At 42.8% G+C, this 22827-nt stretch overlaps 1 protein-coding gene across 1 annotated transcript in view; it reads left to right on the top strand.

The window, feature by feature from the left end:
- RBP2 (retinol binding protein 2) overlaps positions 1 to 22827 on the top strand; it is a 67689-nt gene that overhangs the window by 19398 nt on the left and 25464 nt on the right. Inside the window, exon 2 of the mRNA XM_069213791.1 lies at positions 22223 to 22401. Within this exon, the coding sequence (XP_069069892.1) occupies positions 22223 to 22401 (179 nt within the window). The remainder of the gene's footprint in view (positions 1 to 22222; positions 22402 to 22827) is intronic.

Genomic DNA, 22827 nt, shown 5'->3' with positions numbered 1-22827 from the left:
TAGAAGGGTGCTTGATGAAACTTTTGCTGTCCTGCATCCATTTACTTTGAGTCATTGTTTAGTAATGATCTACCAGAAGCACTTCATGTCTTCCTTTACTAATCCTGCTTTTCTCAGGAACATTTCTATGGGTTAGATGTACAGGCTGGCCTGTCCATACCGTTGCTTGACACTATTGTCTTGATTGTGCCTCCAAAGCTGATGGTTACTACAGGGCACTCAACTCTGAGTAGCCTGTATCCTTGATATTAATGTCTCTTTTTGCTTTCTCCCAGCTGATACTATCTCCTGTTTTTTTGTCTCACTTGCTTGAAGATAGGGTGGAGGCTGACGCTGCATTTCATTGCAAGACTCTGCAACAACCACTCTGCCTAAAAGTAGCAACTGCATTTATTTTCCAAAAGTTACCCACTGGTGCACTATTTATCTTTCAAAATAGGAATTTTAAGAAGAGCAGCACTATCTTTATATGTTTTAATTTTTGTTATGGATAGATATTTTAAAATAAAATGTAAAACCATTTTTGCACTATTGCAATTTTCGTACATAAAAAGGTTCCCAAATACCATGTTATGGAACTGAGAATACTAGTTATAACACAAGGTTATTATAGCGTGCAAGTGAGCAACGGCATATCTAATTACTGTTAGAAATGGGGTCTTTGGTTGGCAGTCAGGTTACCCCCTGTCCAAGCAAAGACCCTCACACTAGTCAGGGTAAGTCACACACAATCCAAATTATCCTGTGCCCACCATCTGGTAGCTTGGCACTGAGCAGTCAGGCTTAACTTAGAAGGCAATGTGTAAAGTATTTGTGCAATAAATCATACAACAACACAATATAGCACCACAAAAATACACCACACAGTGTTTAGAAAAATAGATAATATTTCTCTGGATATTTGCAGGTCAAAACGATAAAAGATGCAATAGGAAATTGTAAAGATATCACTGAAAAGTGATATGAAGTGTCTGAAGTCTTTAAGAAGCAAACAAAGTCTCTTTCAAGCGCAAAGTACCTGGTTTGGAGTGAAAAATCTCCGCAAAGGACCGCAGAGGAGGAGATGCATGGAAAATGGTGTGCATCGGTTTCGCCCCTTCACACACGGACTTGCATCATTATTTTTCTCACGGGGAAGACGTTGCGTCGATTTCCGGCGTGCGGACAGTTTCCTCTGTGGGTCACGTGGTTTTCGGATGCCCCGGGGTCTGTGCGTGGAATCCTGGGCTTGTAGTCCAGCTGCACGTCGTTCGGGTGGGCTGTGTGTGGAATTTTCTCCCTCACAGCAGGTGCTGCGTCGATTTCCTCTCTGGAAGTCGGGCGGCGTTGTCCAGGAGGGCCGTGCGTCGAAGTTCCGGTCGCACCGCAGGCGCCGATCTTTTCCTTGCGAAGTCGAGAGCGTCGTCCCGAGTCGGCGTGCAGTGAATTTTTCACCGCGGAGCAAGCTGTGCGTCTAATTTTTCGCTGCACAAGGAGTCCAGTTGAAAAAAATAAGTCTTTTTGGTCCTGAGACTTCAGGAAACAGGAGGCAAGCTCTATCCAAGCCCTTGGAGAGCACTTCTGCAGCAAGGTAAGAGTTCAGCAAGGCAGCAGGGCAAAAGCAAGGCAGCAGGCCTCTGTAGGAAGCAGTCAGGTGAGTCCTTTGGGCAGCCAGGCAGTTCTTCTTTGCAGGATGCAGGTTCTGGTTCAGGTTTCTTCTCCAGCAAGTGTCTGAGGTGGTAGGGCAGAGGCCCTGTTTTATACCCAAATGTGCCTTTGAAGTGGGGGAGACTTCAAAGAGTGGCTTATAAATGCACCAGGTCCCCTTTCAGTTCAATCCTGTCTGCCAGGGTCCCAGTAGGGGGTGTGGCAGTCCTTTGTGTCAGAGCAGGCCCTCCACCCTCCCAGCCCAGGAAGATCCATTCAAAATGCAGATGTATGCAAGTGAGGCTGAGTACCCTGTGTTTGGGGTGTGTCTGAATGAATGCACAAGGAGCGGTCAACTAAACCTAGCCAGACGTGGATTGTAAGGCACAGAAAGATTTAAGTGCAGAGAAATGCTCACTTTCTAATAGTGGCAATTCTAAAATAGTAATATTAAATCCAACTTCACCATTCAGCAGGATTTTGTATTACCATTCTGGCCATACTAAATATGACCTTCCTACTCCCTTCAGATTAGCAGCTACCACTTCAACAATGTTCGTTAAACTTTATTTCGGCAAATATTGCCATAAAAGTCAAGACAAGAGATAAATACAACATACATGTATACATTTCACTATTAAATATAAAATACAATACATACAGTTGACAAGAAATATATGGAAGTCTCCATGATTAAGCAGTAACGCATGTAAAAGTATAAATAACAGTTTATAAATTAATTAAAAGCCAGAACTAAAAAAATAATTAACTTGGATCGAAGAAACAGTGCATCATATACCTTTACAAGGAAGGGAAAGAGCGGGTCACCTAACAAAATATTACAGCTTGTGACCAAGTCATTTTCTAATAAGGTACACATTAAATAAAAATCTACTCGTGCCAAACACCACTAATCGTGAAGTATTAGACTGAAATATGCGCTCTGCTTCTTTGTAGGATCTAACCCCCACATATTTACAAACGGGTTTGATCCAGCAATCCCTTGGTTTCTTGTATACTGGGCAAAAGAAGAGTAGATGAACAACATCTTCTTTAGCCCCTAAAGTACAGAGAGTGCACAATTCACAACCTTTTACCCCTCCCCAATTGCATGTGTAAGCATTAATCTGTAAGACCCCATACCTAAACTGTAGATATAGTGTTTTTGCCAGTGGAGGACCGATCTCATCCCAAAATTGTTCGAATTTAGGTGTATCTTTTATGTTCAAAAAATTCAAAGTCAGAATACCAATCGATGAACTATGCAATAGCTCTCCGTTGACATAAGACCAAAAGGTGTCCTTTACATATTTCCTTGTACATGTTGTCATATTCTGAGGAACTTCCCATAGGTGTGATAAACCTAATCTCTCATACCACTTAGATACATATTTTAACCAAGGGGTATTCATATGACCATCTATCTGAGTTAATTCAGTCAATCCACTCTTGTAATCACTCAATTCCGGGGTTACCCATAACCTGACCCAGTACAGCAGTGGTCTTAATAATGCTTGATAGTCTGCTCTTTTAAGGTTAATATCAAGGAAGACAGGGACTAGAGGAGTTCTTGTCGGTATTTTAAGTAGCCTTCGTACAAAGTGGTTTTCCGTTTTTCCAAAATTATTGTTACAATAGTAGCCCCAGAGTTCAGCACCATAAAGGGCGGCCGATTGGGCCTTCGCTTTATATACTTCAAGAGCCGGTGAGATTGCTTTAGAATAACTAGCTCCGTGTACTTTTAAAATAGGCATTGAGTTTTGTTTAAGGGATAAGATGCTTTTATCCATCTGTCCTTTCCAGGACAGGTTACTATCCAGCATTAACCCCAAATAATTAAAACTCCCTACCTGTTCCAGTTTTTGATTTTCCAAGGACAGATTAATCCTGAAGGATTTCTTGGGGTTTATGGACATATACTTAGTTTTGGTAGGATTTATTTATAGCCCCTTCCCCACACAATACTTCTGGAAAGAATCCACCAAATTTTGCAAACCTCTCGGAGTTTGAGAAATAAGGATGGTATCATCGGCAAATAATAATGCCGTAACCGGCTCACCACCTAGCTTCGGGGAGTCATGTACACAATTCCTTAAATAGCTCGGAATAGCATTAACATATAATGAGAAGAGTGTGGGTGCTAACACGCAACCTTGGCGCACACCACGGTCTACAGGTCTGGCCCTTGAGGTTTCTCCTTCTTTTCCCCATCTAATTTTTGCATAGTTCCCTGTGTGAAGCTTGATAAGTTCTTTAAGTAGTTCCCCAGGGACCGCCATGTTCCTTAATGTAATCCACAACAAATTGCGCGGAACAAGATCAAAGGCGGCCCTTAGATCCACAAATGCCACATAGAGACTACCCTCCCTTATGTTTATATACTTCCAACAGATGCACATAAACCTAAACACCTGGTCAACCGTACTGATTTTTATTCTAAAGCCAGCCTGATATTTGGTTAATATTTTAGTCTCTTCAATCCAATCTAAAAGCCTATTTAAAATGTGTCTCGCATATGTCTTTTGAAAAATATCTATTAAACTTATTGGGCGGTAATTACTTGGATCATAGCGATCACCTTTTAAAAAAATTGTTATGATTTCTGCCCCTTTCCATGAATCGGGGATCGGTGTGCCTGCCGCAATGGAATTACTCAGGTAATTTATATAAGGCCCCCACACATCCACATCATATTTTAGTAGATCGCCGGGAATTTTGTCAGGGCCTGGGGCTTTGCCCATTTTCACAGCTAATAAAGCCTTATTAGTTTCTTCTAAACTAAAAGTTAATGGAGCAATACTCGTTTCTAAGTTTGTCTCGTAGTCCCCGAGGGGCAAACTCTCCTTTTTGTTAGCATAGAGCTTAGTGAAGTGATCACACCAAGTATTTTCATCTAGGAAAATATCCTTTGTTGATCTACCCTGCTTATTTCCCTTAGCGATTAAATTCCAGAACGTGCTCTGATCCCGTAATTTAGCTGCATTCAAGAGATCCTCCCAAAAATTTTCATCCCATGCTTTTTTAGCTTGGGCCATAGTGTTTTTGTAGGCTAGTCTACCGCTTTTTATATTCAAACAGTTCCCGGATTTTACTGCCTGGATCAGTCTTGATTTTGCTATTCGACAATCTTTATTATACCATGGGTTCGCTGTCTCAAGATGGTTCCTTATCCTAATACCATCTTTTTTTTTGTAAATTTTACTCAATAGTGGAGTTAGTGCATCTACCAGCTTAAGATGTAGATCAAGAACACCTTGTGTTCCCACTAATGCTGACTGTAAGTCACCTACCGTTTCAGTAAATACATTGTAAATATTTATCAGCGTCTTTTCTGTTCCCAAGATATATGGCCAGCTTAGAGCACGCCTGTTATTGGTTACCTCTAGCTCCGCGACCGTGGAATTTAATAGGGTCTCTTCTTCGGATCTCATAATAAATGATTGAGAGTCTAGCCATAGTTGGAGGGGGAAATGATCACTCTCCGTCCTATGGTCTATCTTGAAATCAGTTATTTGGTCTCATATATTCCGGGTAGCCATTACAAAATCTATATATGACCTGGAATTTCCCTTAAAATAGGTTGGAGCTGCTGGTCTGTCTGATCGAAATCGACCATTACAAGCCCTTAGATCATGTACCACAGTCAACTGTAAAATCTGTAAGGCGGCTTTTGTGCTTTTAGCTGACCTTGCAGATTCTAAGGGCAGAATATCATTAGCGGCATCTTGTTCATCAAATAATTTTTCCAACCCCAAGACAGGCTCATATTTACAGTTAAAATCCCCACCAACTAACACCTTTACATTATCTCCTAATGAATCTAGAAAGGAATCCAAGAGTTCTACCACCTCTGATTCCTTGTTAGATGGGGCTGGTCTATTATATATATTTATTAAATGTATAGTTTCTTTTCCTCTTGTATCAATTTTAAGGCCTAGTAGGTCCGGAGAGGGGATGGATAACTGGGTGACATCTATTTCTAGAGTCACTTTAACCCAGATAACCAGTCCCCCTGAGGCTCTACCTCTAGTTGAAGGAATAGCATAAGAACAGTATGTTTTATACCCTAACCTATGGGGGGTTTCTACCATCCAAGTTTCCTGTAGGAATATGATATCGTAATTCTCAATATAGGAACACCATACCACATCCTCAAGGTTCCTGGCTAAGCCAGCTATATTCCAAGATATCAGTCTAATATTTGTTTTCCCTTTTACACAGGGTGGATCTAATACTATTGGTAGGTTGTCTTTTTCTGTAACATCCTCTAGTTCAACCAAAGGATTTAGCTCTTTATCTTGGTTATAGTCTATACTAACGTCATTAACCTCCATAGTCACTGTGGGGCACTTATCAGGTACGCCCAAACTGATTACCTCACTCAAAATAGAATAAGGGGATTTAACGCTGTTTGCCAATTTACCTATCCCTGAATTTCTGGGGCTCAAAGGTACTGTAGGTTTTGGTTCTATGTTTTCTATACTCTGTTTTTGTTCCCACATCTGGGTATATGCTAACATTTCTGTGATAGAATCCCCTGCTCGTGGGAGTCAATCGTTTTCATCCAAAGTACTCAGTACCGAAAATCTGTTTTCAATTGGAATATAAAAATTAGTGTTACTTCTATTAGTCAAGAGTCTGCGTTTTTTAGAAAATTCTGATGTACTGGCTAAATGTCTATAAAAATAACCCAGAGGGTGCACACCCACATCAGACTCCTCTATATCCAAAGAAGCTGCTCTAAGAAGAACAGTCGCAATGTGTTGAGGGTGCCTAAAATTAACAATTACACAATCCCCCCTTAAATTTTTTCCTCGCGTTTCCGATCCATGGTACCCGTCTGGTAGACATTATATGATCGGATAGATGTGGGGGGAAACCACAATTTTTGTTTAACCAAGCAACTGATTTCCGTTTGAGAGAATCATGTGATTCCTCACGGAAATTCATTGCTGTAGGGTCTGAGGGACATTCGAAAGGACTATGACATATGGTTCACAATCAGGTGGGAGATCAATATGATTTGGTCTGTTCACGGGGGGAGTGTACCTCACGATATTAGATGCAGCTGCTTTCATATGAGAGGTACTATCCACCATACATGGTGGCTCCCTAGATTCTGGTAAACATGACCTCTGTGCTACAGCCAATTGTGCAGAGTTACCGGATTGGGCGGGTAGCTCAGACTGTTTCATAGTCTGTTCCTTACTCATCTTATCTAAAAGACCACCCAACCTAGATACCTCCGTAGATAACAATTCAATTTTTTCCATAAGAGGTTTAGTCATATGGTCTAGTTTTTCCTCAAATAGCTTAGCGATGTGACCCAAGAGATCACAATTCACATTGTCCTTATTAATTGTAATCTCGTTATTAGCTACATTACTTCTATGACCATGTTCTATCGTTGGTAAGGATGTATGTTTCCCCGCTTAATTTGCGTTTTTCTGCATTTTCTAACAGCTCTCTTAGGAGGAGAGTGAGACAATGCAGGCTCACTCGGGGGCTCCAATGGGTCTTGAATTGGTGGTTCTAAAACTAAGGGTAAAATGGCTGAGTTTTCCAAAGGCAAAGCTTCAATATTAGAGAGATCCACCATAATGCAACTGCTACCATCGTCTACAGAAGAAAACATTTCTGAGGTGGGCTCCTTCCCTAAGGATTTCCTTCTATCTATGTTTATCTTGCTCACCATTTTAACCAAGTAATTATCCAGGGTGGAAATATTTTTAGACATTCTACACCACCCTCACGTATATAACAACCACTACTAGTATTGATAAAATACTCGATGGACTATCTAGTATTTGGTATTTATAGCCCTCCCCTACACAGAGCTTTTATATCGTAACAAAGTATAGGGCACCTACATATATCAACAATAACACGGAACAGCAGGTGTGTATTTCCCAGAAGGCACAATAACTCAATTAAATGGAGCCCAAGTATACAGCTTACAAAAGCGTTATCAGAATAAATAGAAGCAATTAACAGCTTAGCGAGTTGGCCCAACCCGACCCCTTCTGGCCCCCTAACGGCCACACAACGGCCACACAACGGCCACACAACGGCCACACAACGGCCCACACAACGGCCCGCCCTTTGCCCGGGCTTAGCCCGGCGCGGCCCGCGCGCGGTCCCGCTCAGCCAGGGGCAGGATCAGTTTAATAGCGCCTTCGGGTGCGCAAATTGCGTTGGTTCTGCTTCCGGGGTGGAAGGGGACCTGGGTAATATAGTCCCGTCCTGTCCCGTCAAACGCTCCCCCCACACAGCGGTCGCGATGTCAGGCGAGGGAAGCGCACGGGGGGGTGAGAGGTGTCCACGACAGAAAAATCAGGATGAAACTAGATAGGCCATTAAAAGTCCACTAGCAACACAATAGAAACACCAAAGAAATATATCAGGTAAATGTAAAGGATTTGGGCAGTCACCCCTTACTATAAGTGAAAGAGGGGTGGCCCAGCCCAGCCTCTTCCGGACGATGACGGGCGCAGGACGGGCCCGCCCTTGGCCCGGGCTTTGCCCGGGCGCCGCCCGCGCTGCGGGAGCGCCGAAGAAAGTTTTAAAGCGCTCCTGCCCTGACGCGATTGGCTGCCCCTCCTGCCTCCTCCACAACGCGCGTCGAGCGCCGAAGAAAGTTTTAAAGGGCTCCTGCCCTGACGCGATTGGCTGCCCCTCCTGCCACCTCCACAACGCGCGTCGAGCGCTGAAGAAAGTTTTATAGGGCTCCTGCCCTGACGCGATTGGCTGCCCCTCCTGCCTCCTCCACAACGCGCGTCGAGCGCCGAAGAAAGTTTTAAAGGGCTCCTGCCCTGACGCGATTGGCTGCCCCTCCTGCCTCCTCCACAACGCGCGTCGAGCGCCGAAGAAAGTTGTATAGGGCTCCTGCCCTGACGTGATTGGCTGCCCCTCCCGCCTCCTCCACAACGCGCGTCGTGCGCCGAAGAAAGTTTTAAAGGGCTCCTGCCCTGACGCGATTGGCTGCCCCTCCTGCCTCCTCCACAACGCGCGTCGAGCGCCGAAGAAAGTTTTAAAGGGCTCCTGCCCTGATGCGATTGGCTGCCCCTCCTGCCTCCTCCACAACGCGCGTCGAGCGCCGAAGAAAGTTTTAAAGGGCTCCTGCCCTGACGCGATTGGCTGCCCCTCCTGCCTCCTCCACAACGCGCGTCGAGCGCCGAAGAAAGTTTTATAGGGCTCCTGCCCTGACGCGATTGGCTGCCCCTCCTGCCTTCTCCACAATGCGCGTCGAGCGCCGAAGAAAGTTTTAAAGGGCTCCTGTCCTGACGCGATTGGCTGCCCCTCCTGCCTCCTCCACAACGTGCGTTGAGCGCCGAAGAAAGTTTTAAAGGGCTCCTGCCCTGACGCGATTGGCTGCCCCTCCTGCCTCCTCCACAACGCGCGTCGAGCGCCGAAGAAAGTTTTAAAGGGCTCCTGCCCTGACGCGATTGGCTGCCCCTCCTGCCTCCTCCACCAATGTATGAGGGCAGCCCCAATGTGAGCCTATGAAGGGAGCAGGCCTCACAGTAGTGTAAAAACGAATTAAGGAGTTTTACACTACCAGGACAAGTAAACTACACAAGTACATGTCCTGCCTTTTACCCACACAGCACCCTGCCCTAGGGGTTACCTAGGACACACATTAGGGGTGACATATGTAGAGAAAGGGGAGGTTTAGGCTTGGCAAGTACTTTTAAATGCTAAGTCGAAGTGACAGTGAAACTGCACACACAGGCCTTGCAATGGCAGGCCTGAGATAAGGTAAAAGGGGCTACTTGAGTGTGTGGCACAACCAGTGCTGCAGGCCCACTAGTAGCACTTAATCTACAGGCCCTAGGCACATACGGTGCACATTACTAGGGACTTATAAGTAAATTAAATAGTCCAATTGGGTATGATCCAAGGTTACCATGTTTAAAGGGAGAGAGCATATGCACTTTAGCACTGGTTAGCAGTGGTAAAGTGCGCAGAGTCTAAAAGCCAGCAAAAGTCCAAAAAGTGGAGGGAGGCAGGCAAAAAGTTAGGGGTGACCACCCTAAGGTTGTCATGTCTAACAATTACGATATGAAATCAGGGAAGAGTTTTCAAGGAGACAGAAAAGCAACAGAGAACAGGCCTTGTTTTTTAGAATTAGAAATCAAAGCAATGAGATTGTGACAAGGTTTGTACTTACATAAGTCATCAACTGAGCACTATGTAAATTCCGCTTTTTAAGGGGCGATTGTTATCTGGAATTGACAACCAAGTCTTTCTCCCCATGATCACGGCATTTTATTTTTACCTATGTGAAGTAAAATGTTGAATTCAAAGGCGAGGACATCACCCCTTAATGTTTTAATTGAAAGGCAAGAAATATTCCATGTTGCTTGTACTCCAACACTGACATCCAGTGGTTGACTTCATCATTCCAAATGAAATGTTATGATTCTCAAGCTAGAAAAATCGCACTGTCAGCTACGTCGCTAATAAAATATTTGTTGAAATAAACGTTCAGGGAAGTTTGTTCCTCTCGTGGCTCACGAAGGGAAGACAAAGGAAACAATGTAACGTAACTGGTACTCATGCAAAGCACTCCAATATGGCAGATTGAGTTTGCGCTTTATTTAACTTTAAAGTACCAGGAGTGCAAAGGGCAGAAACAAAAGTAAACGAGTGGAGCTTAGTAAAATCTTGAATTCGGCATGGAGCATTTGGATAAACAATAGATATGAACTGGTAGTCATACAAAGAGCTTGATAACTTCTGAGCAAGATCCTGCTGTGTAAGAAATAAAAATAAAAAGTAGCCCAGAAATCATGCGGAAAACATGGAGCTGTGTATGTTTTCAGTAAATGGCCTGTCCTATCGAGGATGGCTAAATACCGAAAAAGGCATGAGGTGTGCATGCCTCTCACAAATTAAATCAAGGGCATTTTAAAAGGCAAGCCCTTGAACGAATGAAAGTGATGGGCGTGATATGGGCATGGTTAAAGGCCCAACAGAGAGACAAAAGTTCGGCAGCGCTTGTGCGCTCGACCTTAAACTGAACAAAAAAATTGTTTGTTGTCCGGGATGAGTTAATTGCTTTTATTGGGCCAACCCAGACGTCTACTCCACAATGCTGCAATAAACCAGGAGAGTTAGGCTTGGCTCCATAACTCTTTCAAAGTGAAAACACAAGCAGTACTAAACACACGGGTACCCACTGTACTCCTCCAATATTTTAATCGCCCTGTCGCGCCCCCAGCTGTTAAAGTAAATGGAGCTCTGCTAACTCTTACAAGGGACATTCAATAAGGGTCCAGAAATCAATCCTATGCATGCCTCTGTAAATCAGACATACCCTCAGCAATGATGTCACTGCTGTACCTTCAGCCTGCAGGTAGAAGAAAACCTTGCTAGGCTGGCACATGCACAGCAGGAAATGTCCAAAATCCATCTTTCTCCCCATTCTAAAAAAACCCCAAAGAAAACACACAGATTCGGCTTACTTTATCACCGTGCAGCAAGTAGTCATTTAATCCCAGCTGCTCAGTGTTTCTTCTCTTCCTTCTTCTCTGTCAAGGTAGGAGGGCGATGCCCATCACGTCATTTATCACCAGCAGCCTCTGCATGAACATGAAGTGCCAAACTTGGTACGCAAGATGAGCTCTATACCTGACACACGGAAGTGCACAAGCAAAATGCTGTCACTAACATGGAACAGAGCAGATGGCTGAAGTGGGCTGGCCAAGTGTCCCATGCTGGATGCTGTAGTGGTCAGGAGAAAAATGTGAATGGCACAGCAGACCAGTGAAAGGAGAGGGGTGGCTGAAAGACCCTACATCTAAGGATATTATATATAATTTTAGTAAAATTAAAAAGTTCTTAGCTAGTGCAAGATCGATTAAAGAAAGAAAATGGCAGGAAGGGGAGCATGTGGGAGGAGCTTAAGAACATAAGGGAAAAAACAAAGTAAAAAGAGAGAAAGGGGCTGAGAGGGACCCAAACTAAACTGCAACTTTAAAAAGTGGAACATCACCCAATGACATGTGGGAAGGGTAGGGCTTAGACTGAAAAAGAACCATTGTAATGTTCAAAGGAAAAAATAACAGACAAACCTATTTGCAGGATAAATGACCGTTTCACATTTAAAAAACACAATGTAAAGGCAATTGTGAAAAAAGACTCTATTAAATGGTTTCCATCAAATGGTAAATACCATTAAACAGGTCATGTTAAATGGATTTCTAAAAATAAGTTGACCTAGATATCACATACAAGATATAAAATCTTGTTGACATGTTTCACATAGGACTCCATCAATCATTTGCCAAGTCAATTGTCAATATCTGCAATAAATACAAACTGGAGCCCCATCAACATTGATTTCCTACATGGGGTGCTCCAAAATTAACAAATTGTTTTCAAAGCACCCACTGCTGCATGTCCTTATGAAGGTTGACGCCCTCCTTTTTTACCCCAAATGTGAATTGGTCAAAGCTTTTTCCTTAGTATACCCTTGACAAGTTTGAACCAATAGTGATTTGATTGGGGTGTAGGAGAGAGAGGAATGTATTATTTGTGTTAAGTGGAGGGAACAGCTGTTGTCCGTTATACCCCTCCCACCTCTTCGTTTTGGGATCAGCAAGTCCAGGCCGCCAGGAGTCCCATCATATGTGCTGTAACACAAATAATAGTTTCCTTCATATTCCATCAGACTAGAGATATAGGCAAGCACAGATTTCCTGCTGCATAGCTGACTACCCAGATGAGGCTAATTTCTGCTATGAAAGGAAGTTGGAGCAATGAATCTGGTTAAGGAAGCAGAATTTCTACAACTGAGAAATGTGAAAATGCTTCTCCTTAGGATACCATACACTTTTTGTGCTTTTCGTGTATGATCACAGCTTCAGTATTTCATGGCTAGGTAATATTTAAAAATGAAGGGCCCTTTTCAAGAAAACATAGTACAGCTGCACCCATAGAAGTATGCCTACGTACGGGTGTGTCTGAAAAGGTGCGCCAGGCTCAAGATTACAAGCATGGTATTGTGAGTCATGTGACTTTTCTCAATGGCTACTCCCTCTATGGAGATAATTACGTAGCGTAGATTTAAACACAGAAGGGATGCAATCACTCTGTGCAAACACACATTTTCTTTCTCTATACATTCTTTCCATTGCAGAGATTCCTTCCTCTACACCCCCAGCAAATCTAGGGGTTATCCATTGCCCTTCACAGCATGGAAGAGGAGTTATTCCAGCCCATGGCTTGGGTGACTGTCTGACCATTTCTAGGATGAGATGTAGTCAGATTTCAGTTTGTGAATGCCCACAAATGTATGTTAGCGAGCAGTCACAAATCTATAAGGCAAACAGCCTTCTTTTAACCATTTCCCCCTTGTGGGGATTTACTACTACCGATTTCTCCACACTCATGAGACAGCAATCTACAGTAGTAAATCCATTTGCACTTGCATGATTATTTCTGTGAATTCCAGGCAGGCAAAAATAGAGCTATTTTCTTCCTTATCTTATGGCTGAAAATATAAACATGAATAGGGCCCCTGAGCCTCAAAAAAGTAGCTACTGTCACAACAAAACACACTCCTCACAGGAAAATTTGCATGCAAAAGATCTAAGGTTTTGTTTACTTTATGTGACATTGATGTGAATACTGCTTCCAAAGTGAATGTGCCAATAAAATGTTGATATAGTTCTTGAGGAAGCCATGAGAAGCAGGGAGAGCATTGCACTGGTTGCTGCTGTAATGAAAAGAGCAGATCGGGCATCATGGACGGTTGCCACTGTACTGCAGAGATCCTGTCAGGCATCACATTCGGTCAATGGTGAAGCTTCACATTGCAGTCTCTGTGGGCTGTACTGTGAAGTTGCAGATCTTGGTTGGACAGTTGTCACTGTCAGTTGCTGTAGCTCAAAGAGTCTGGTCCAAAGGAGCTTTGTGTTTCAGGTCATCACAGGTAGCAAGATCTCAGCGCGACAGGGTCTGTTTGCAGTCATAAAGACCCCAAAATTTAAGGATATCTCCTTTCCTTTAGAGGAGAACTCAAATGATGCCAGTCAAGTGCCCAGGACCTTGTGAGGCACCTCTTGGGGTTAGTAACTCAGAAAAGCCAACTAGACCTTGTCATGTGACCCAAGATACAGGCTGCAGGCACCAAATGGTTATGACCATAAAGGTCAACTTTCCAAAAGTGGTTCAGAACTGTGAACTAAAATCCAACCTTACCATTATAAAGGGTTTTAAATTGCCATTCTTCAGAGACCAAACATGACATTTCTACCAATACCCAAACAAAAGTTATCACTTACTAAATGTAACAAGGTAACTCAATGTTGTCCTATGAAAGAGGAAGGCCTTGCAGCGGTATAAAACGAATTTAAGACTTTTCACTACCAGGACATGTAAAACTTACAAGTACTTGTCCAAGTTTTGAAATACACTGCACTGTGCCCTAAGGGCTGTTGAGGGCCTACCTTAGGATGACATGCATTAAAAAGGAAGATTTAGGCCAGGAAAAGGGGTTGTTTTGCAAAGTCTAACTGCACACAAGTTGCAATGGAAGGACTGAAACATTTTTAGGAGGCTAACTAAATGGGCAGTACAATAAGTGCTGCTGGCTCACTAGAATCATTTAATTTCCAGGCTCTGGGTACTGGTAATACCATTTTGCCAGGGATCTAAAGAAAATTAAATAGGCCAATCAGGAGTGAGCCAATTTTATCATGTTTAGGGAAGAGAGCACAAGCACCTTAGCACTGTTTAGCAGGAGTGAGCCAATTTTATCATGTTTAGGAAGAGAGCACAAGCACCTTAGAACTGTTTAGCAGTGGTAAAGTGCACAGAGTCTTAAGGCCAACAAAACCGAATTCCAGCATAAAAGGAGGAGTAAAGGTAAACTGTTTGAAGGAAGACCACCTTAATGGACACCTGTCCTTTCCATCTAACCACCACAATTAAAAAGTTTAGAAGCATTCAGAAATCACCCATATGTAAATGGAAAACTTCAGAAACACATTGTTGGTTTTAGTAGATAATCAAGTCTTGTCTATAATTTGCATTCTGGTAGGTGCAGCTCTTCTTTACTGATGTGAATAGCAAAACAATTGCAGGGCAAATTAAAAAATAGTTGTGAATGAGCCCTCACCCATGGGACGGTGCATGTTGAAACACTCTCTGACATACATGTTGTGCGTGAAAATTGTCAGGGTGTGCATTTACATAAAATATTTTTCAATAGTACGAAAGAAGTGGGTGACAAAGCTTCAAAGAAGAAAGGAACTTAATGTTTGACAATGGGAACTTATTCTGCTTCAACGTGACTTCGTAGTTAGCCAATGAGGGATGAAAAGAATTCATAATGTAATTTTTTCCTTACGTAGGGGTTCTTGTACTTTTGATATTTCCATTATAAATGCACAACTGTGAATGCAAAAACGACTGGAGATCCCAATATTGCACCCGCTCTCTGTTTGTGATAACGGTTCAGAAGAGGCATGCAAACATCATTTAAAGTTGCACTGCAAACATGGAACTGGCATACATATGCATTTAGGACACTTAGAATATTTTGGACACACACCAATGAAAGGATTCCACTTGTGTTTAGATTCAAGCTGCACTCTTGAATCGTCTCCTTCTAAAATAGGCACGAGTCAAAGTCGCCATTTTAAATAATACAAGGGCAAGCAGAGAAGACAGAGCGCCTGGTTGGTGGTTAGGCCAGGACCGGCAATGACTTATTTTCTTCACCATACTTCCCCACTCTGCTGACAAATTATGGTGTCCTAACAAAATATTAATTTTCTACTTCAATCTGCACTCTGAGTGCAGCATTCAATCCAGAGATGAGAGAGATTTCGGGGTTTTTTATTACTCATTTGAAGCAGCTTCTTGTTTTTATGAAAGCTATATAAAGTCAATTAATAAATGAGCTATTAATAAACATATATATGGGGAAAATATATTGAAAAATCACATTGATTTTCAAGGTTTAACAAACACTACTCCATCTTTAAGAAACAAAAAGTGGGAATATTTTCAACACAACGAGCAGAAATGCCTGCTCGGTAATTTACAAAGGAAGTATTTGAGTATGCTTGTTTGGCATAGTCAGAAACAGGAGTACGTGAGGCACAAGGCACACTGAGCCCATCTCAGTAAGGATACTTCCGTACTCGCAGAACCACTAATTGCAGAATATGCACAAATTCTGTACAATGTTTTTTTTTTAAACTAGTACATTCATTTTGCACCGGAGAGTTTATGCAGAGAGCAGCTGCGAATAGTGTAGGTCGATCGAAAATAGATGAATCTCACTGCACTACTTAAGGACTCCCTGCATGATCCCTCTTGTTACTATAAAGCCCGATTAAAAACTATAATTAGATCACATCGCTACCATAGCATAACAATGTGACATAACATGAAATAACACAACATAACACCATCACAAGGCAAAAGAACATGGTGTGAGCTGCAATACATCACCTTCTCTGTAAAAAAAAAACATCAATGCTATTGAGAACATGCAGAAATATAACCTAGCTTGCCGACGCGAATACAGATGGAAACGTACACTAAAAAGCTTGAAAGCAGAATTATCTAGAGTTTTTCTTTAACAATCCACCTGAAAACTCCTAAAAGCGATTACATTCTCAATCCACCCAGCCCACATTGTTGAGGGAAAATTGTCAAGCAATGTCATTATATACACATGCGTCTGAAGTTGAAAATAGATAAAACAGGCATTAGCAAAGCAATGGGTCTCCCGTTTGCTCGAGTTAGAGCTATTAGGGTTGTAAATTCCTAACCGGACTTTTCTTGCCACACAAACTGAAAATAAAAAGTGAAATAATTGACATAAGCAAGCCGATTCAAAGCACCATGGCCCCAATGCACATGAGCACCAAGGAGATAGACAAAAGGAAAAAGAAGTTCGTTGGCAGTTAGTTATCAGCAAAAGTGCAGTTATCCATGTAACAGGGTCGGTGGCCAAGGCGTAACAAAAACCGCCCAAGGAGGGACAAACTTAAAGCATTTACCAACGAAAACAAAGGATTTTTGAATGGCAAGCCCATGAATGAGTGATAGATGTAGAGTCCAGCTGGACTCATTGTAGTCTTTCTGCCAGCCACTCTGCTGAGGGCTGGTCTTACATATGTAACACACACCCACCCAACACAGGCGTCAATGATGGGCATGGTGGGCGCTGTTAAAAGCCCAGGTACATACCTGCAGGTCGGAAAAGCAGCACTTTGAGAGCAAATATGAGGGTAGGGCTAACTTGCAGTTTTCGGGACGAGGAAGTGGTATCTAATCAGAGCTTCACCACTTGACCCAAATGCAGTAATTCTCATGTCCCTGTGACGACTCCGCTATCAGAAGAAGCACTTAGAGGTGATTCACTTCACAGTTTCGTGCCATACAAGCAGCGTCGTTAAAGCAGATTGCATAAGTGGGGTCAAAAGGCTCGACACGTCAAATATCGCAGCTCGCCTGAACTCTGTACTTCAGAGGCGTAAGGCCAACCTGTTGCAAGTACTTGCCTCCAGGACGTTAGGCGGGAGCAGCCCGCTGCCAGGGACATGAGAAGAAGTAAAATAAGCCCCAGACGCTAGTTAATTGGCTACAGCTTTTCAACTTTAAGAGCTTTGATTTCAGCGCCTGGAAACAGACCCAAGGCGGGCCAAAGTCTGAGTATGACAACAGCCACTGATGGTGAGTGAGATTTAGATTTTATTGCATCTCACCCGATCTCTATTGCAGAGCTCTCAGCTAACAATCTTTCTGTAGACAGAGCATATTCTATCCACATTAAAAAAGAGAGAATCAGAATTACACTATCAATATCAACCCACAGACAGTCCCCACCAGCTCAATCCCTGTCAAAGAAAGAAGCCTTACCGGCAGTGCTGTGGCCCCTGATACTCAAGCCCAGCACTGGCTCTCAGTCGACTTTCAGAGACCCCCATGTAGACCTTAACCCTTCCTCACCTTCTCTTCCCTCACAGGCTCAGGCGCCCCCAACAGCGCTTCAGACAACTTTACTAGCACCCAGCGACCATCCTTTCGCACTCAAAGGTCCAAGATGTCTGACACCAGCAGCTGGTCCTTTGTCACCGTGGCATTCTTTCGGATATCTCTGATAGATTCTCAGCGACCCACAACCATGCCCTACAGACCAGGTGAATAGCCATAAAAGGAAAACACTCCACAACTTTGAACCATAATTCGAACGGCACCAACCGGACAAGGCTGTACTTCTCTAGAAGGAACATTTTTTGTAAATCAGTACCTCATTTTTTTATTGCTCACTTTAAAAAAAAAAAAAAAGGTGGAAGACATCCTCTTGTGCCTCATCCCACTGCTTTTTGAGGTACCACAGGCAATACAGAAATGTCCTAGGACCACTTCAAACTACAGAACAGGAGAGGTAGACGTCCATGTGATTGACTTATTTCTATTAAACATAAACTGGGCACATTCTGGATACACTTTGGTTTTTGATGTGACCTCCGGGAATTCACCAAGTACAGCAATACAAAATTGAATGCTCCATCACAGCATCATCCTGGTGAGGTTACATGACTTCATGAATGTCTTGTCAAAGTCTTAACCCTGGATAAGCTGGAGTCTTGATGGCCACCTATAGTACACAAATAATGTTTACCATTGATCTACGACCATGCTTGATGCTTTCGGGTTAACGCATTGGAGTGTCTGTGCACAACTAATGAAGTATTATCTCATTACAAGGATGTTCTTAGTATCACAGGTTGTAGATCTTAGGAAAATCCATATACAAATTGCTCTGCCCACTTCTTTGCAGGTGATGTATCTCTGCTGCTTCAGTAGGGTTAGTCTTCTGTGATACAGCACCTATGTGCTAGCAATTTTGCTCTACTTCAGTGGTCACACAAATTCAGTAGGAGCTTGCTTTGGACAAGGTCAAATCCTAAGTGTCTATTGTCCATGAGAAGCGTGTTAATGGCTATCTCTGCACTACTTGATGATCACCAGGTGTTGATGTTTGTATGTCTGGAACAAAGGTATTTTGTATACAGGATTCCCTTGCACAAGCAGTTGGGCCCTTCACAGAAGTTGAAGCAAATCTTTGGATGGGTACAGCTGACTAAAGTCTTTAGTTCCCTATTTACTTTGTTATTGTCAGTTGAGTCTGAATGATATCTGCATGATGCAAACGGGTTAGCCATGTCAGACTGGAGGTGCTCCAACATGGCGCTAGAAGGGCAACAGGACTGCAACCTTGTACCGCTGCTTCTTTGATGTGGTTAGCTTCCATGTGGAGGGGCTGTCTCTCCAAGGCTTTTCGAAACTTTGCTCTTGGCTAACAGTTTGCATGTTTGTCTCTCATATGTGGTTATGGAGACATGGAGATGGAGAGGTTATCTCTTTTGTTCTCTACGCTGGTACTGGAGCCATTTGGACCTCTGGAAAAACAACCCTTTTGTACTGGCCACTTCATTGGTTGTACATTTCAGGATATATTTACAATATGCCCTACTTAAAGTGCAGCACAGCCTGATCCACACTTTCTACAAATACTTTGAATGAAATACAGTCTCCTATATAGAATTAACTCCTGACACTCATGGTATTAACTATCAATAGCCCTCAGAAGGCCGTTGCTATTTACCTGATGACAAAAGACGTGCTTTTCCTGGCCAGAATGGCCTGTATAAAAGCTGAATGAATTAGACATCAAGAGTACAACATTTAGAAAAAAAAATACCTTGTTTCAGAGTGTGCTTGAAGGTGCAACTGAAACAGTTTGAAATGCATCCAGTTTGGGGAGTTATGTGGCTGCTCCCCCATTCTCCAGAGCACCTGTTCAAGAAATACAAGGACACTGGATATTTGGCTACCCAGAAGGAGCGCACCTGCCAATACCTAGCCACCATTTAGGATGAGTATTGCCTTTAGAGAGGTTGCATCTGGCAGGTGGTGGTCTTATGAGAGGAGCAATAATCAGGGCTGATGTTGGAGCAACCAAGGCGCAGGTGGGCAAGTGTTCTGTAGTTACACAGGCCTTGCATGGCAGATCTTGCTGTAGCCACACACAGGCCTAGTAAGGGGTTCAGCATGGCTTCTTGAAGGTCCCACTCCATCTCTGCAATGAACTTGACCACGCCACACGTCTCAGGCACTGTGGCACCAGGGCAAGCCACAATTGAGTTTTTAGGTCACAGCAGTGAAGGTCTAGAAATGAGTGCCTTCTTGATCACAGAGCACAGGTGAAGCTGAATTTCCTGTGGTTTCCTCCTGGAAACGTGAATTGAAGAATCTGATACCCACTAACACCTGGGGCACACTGATTGCTCTCTTTTTCTTTGTCAGACCACGTCCACCACTGGGATCTTGCTGCATGTGACTCTTCCTGGACAGTCACACCTCCTGCAGGGTTGGTAATTTTCTTCCCTCTGAACAAGCAGGTTAGCTTCTAAGTACTTCAGGTAAGATGAATAGTTAATTCCAGCGAGGGTCCCCACACTTCTGGGAAGCCAGATATATATGGAACACAGCAGCTCTGGCTGCATAGAACTCCTTTGAGTAATCTGTGGTGCACTCCTTTCCTTAGTCATTGAGAACTTGGGACTATTACAAGTGGGTCATGGGTACCACTTTTAGAGAGTCAAAGCAAACAAGAGATGTGGAAACATGCACAACAGACACTTGGGGTGTTAGGGCTTGACTCTGGGTTAGAGTATAGAAGTAGAACTTTACAAAAGGTTGCCAGAAGGCCTCCACTCCAGTAAGAGCTGCTGTATGTACTTAAACCATGTCAAGGTCAGTAGTATGTCTGTATAATAAGGAGCCTGCTTGGTGTGCCCCTCCGGGTGGTATGACGGGTCTACAACCTCAATGACGTCAAGGAGCAGACCTAGGCTTCTGTGCGAACACTAGATGTATTTAAGGCTAAGCCCCAAAAAACAGGTTACCAGATATTTGCAATGAGGCACTCCGGGCAGGGGGGAAGACTAGTGTACTCCCTGCAGAAGAAATTCCTGTCCCACAATAAGAGAGGTTTTATTTTAAGTAGCTGATGGAAACAGTTTCTGATAATCACTTCATCATCAACCACCATGTTTTGATTCAATATAAAACCAATGTTATTCACTATCAGTGAATGGATAGATGGCTGTCCAAAGATTATCAAAAACCGTGCAGAACTGAGGGTATCCACGGATGTTGTTCCAAACATAATTAATTCTTTTTTGAAAGTTTAAAATGTAATTCACATTGGTGAATCAATTCCTGAACCTTTACCACAAGTTCTTGAAATTCTAAGGCAAAGTGTTGGTCTTTAGTAAAATGTGCATGCACTCTATGAGGAGCAAATCCAAGGCTCATAAAAACATATGAAAGGTGGATGAATTTAACAAAGATCACAACCAAATGCGTGGCAGCATCATAAATTACAGAGCTGATTTTTAAGGTATCTAGGAAGGCCATTACCCAATTTTTATTTCTAGGGAGAAGCCTTGGTCATCAATGATTTGTGCATGGTTATCTATGAATGATCATGGTTTAACCTTGTTTTGACCATACATTTGAACGAAGCAAGAAACCTAGCATTGCCATAGTTGTCACCTTAGTAAATCATGGGCCCTAAATGATACATATTTGCTGTAATCCTAAAATCCTAGTTCAAGGGCGGAGTGATCATAATCGAGACTCTCAGCTTATTGAAGCATGCAGTCGATGTAGTTTAATACGAAGGGCTAGTTGAAAATTGGCATCAAATTTAACATCTGGATTCCTCACCTGAGAAGATGAGCTAGCATAGGCTTACATCCATCATAGCTTTCCAGGAACAGAAGGAAGAATTTTAATCATACCTCTTAATGGGCAGAACTGCAGAGGTTCATTCATCATCACTCATTCCAAATGTAATAAGCAACAGGCAGACAGAAATGGAACACAGGAGCTGGTTGTGGCTTCTTCGGGTTTCGCCAGTTCTTAGTTGCATTTGTTTGGCACCCTGCCGGTTTTTAGAAAGAGATAGTGAAGACACCCCAGGTCAAGGAGCACCAATGTTGCCAGAGTATTGTACACTGATCTAATTAAAAGCCGGATCTGACCGTAGTATTTGATTTACTTAGGTTCACAATGCACATGCACATACTTATGAATCCAACTCAGTTCTCACAAGCCTTGTTCGTACACCTTTCTGCATTTAATTGCTGAAAAATGCGCTCAATAAAACAGTTTTGTCAAAAAAGGGAACAATAATTGATGCAAACCTCAGAGCAGGTATCATGCTTAGGCTACTGAACTGCTTAAAAGACGTTTCAATACATCGGACAAGCCATCACTGGTGTCGTCTCAACACATCGGACAAGCCATCACTGGTGTCGTCTCAACACATCGGACAAGCCATCACTGGTGTCGCTCATACATTAATTCCATATGATAATCGGCACCCAGGAATGTGAGAAAGAAAGAGTTGCAAATTGATACGACTAATCAAGTTTGACTAGAATACGTTGGTATTTACATCCTACCTCTTACTACACAATACTAATGCATAATAATGAGTTTGTTCTTTGAATGTGGCCTATCAACTCTAACCTAATTTTTTTATTCCTAACAGACATAGATTTTGCTACCCGGAAGATAGCACAGCACCTGAAGCAAACAAAGGAGCTTGTTCAAAATGGAGATGTTTTCCAAACAAAAACTTTGAGCACGTTCAGAAACTATAACTTAGATTACACCGTGGGAGTGGAGTTTGAGGAGAAAACCAAGGGACTTGACAACAGGACAGTTCAGGTACATACACACCAATGATTTTCTTGTTACTATATTTCTAAAGGATGATCACCCTAGTGCCTGCATGGCCTTGTCTAAAATTGTAACTGCCAAAAAATACTAGTATTCTAGGGTTGTACCTATTCTAGTCAAATCCAATCAATAATATATTAGGCTTGGCCGATACTAAAACACATTACTGGACCAAAAGGAGCAGGGACTTCAATGATTAAATGCATGAACAGTGGAAAATATCCCTGAAAAACAAAAAAAAACAATTTTAGCCTGTGGATTGTCTGATCAATCTACAATAAAATATCCTTCACTAAAGATTTTACACTCGCTTTTCTCTGCTTCACTTTACAGCCATCATCATAACATGGCTCGAAACGAAAGTCTCAGCACACTGGCCGTCTTTCAGTTAGTTCATTCAACTCTGTCACTCAC

The sequence above is a fragment of the Pleurodeles waltl genome, chromosome 11 (assembly GCF_031143425.1).
Source record: "Pleurodeles waltl isolate 20211129_DDA chromosome 11, aPleWal1.hap1.20221129, whole genome shotgun sequence".
Taxonomy (NCBI): domain Eukaryota; kingdom Metazoa; phylum Chordata; class Amphibia; order Caudata; family Salamandridae; genus Pleurodeles; species Pleurodeles waltl.
Note: the sequence above shows the minus strand (reverse complement) of the source record. Positions and strands in the feature narration are given on the sequence as shown.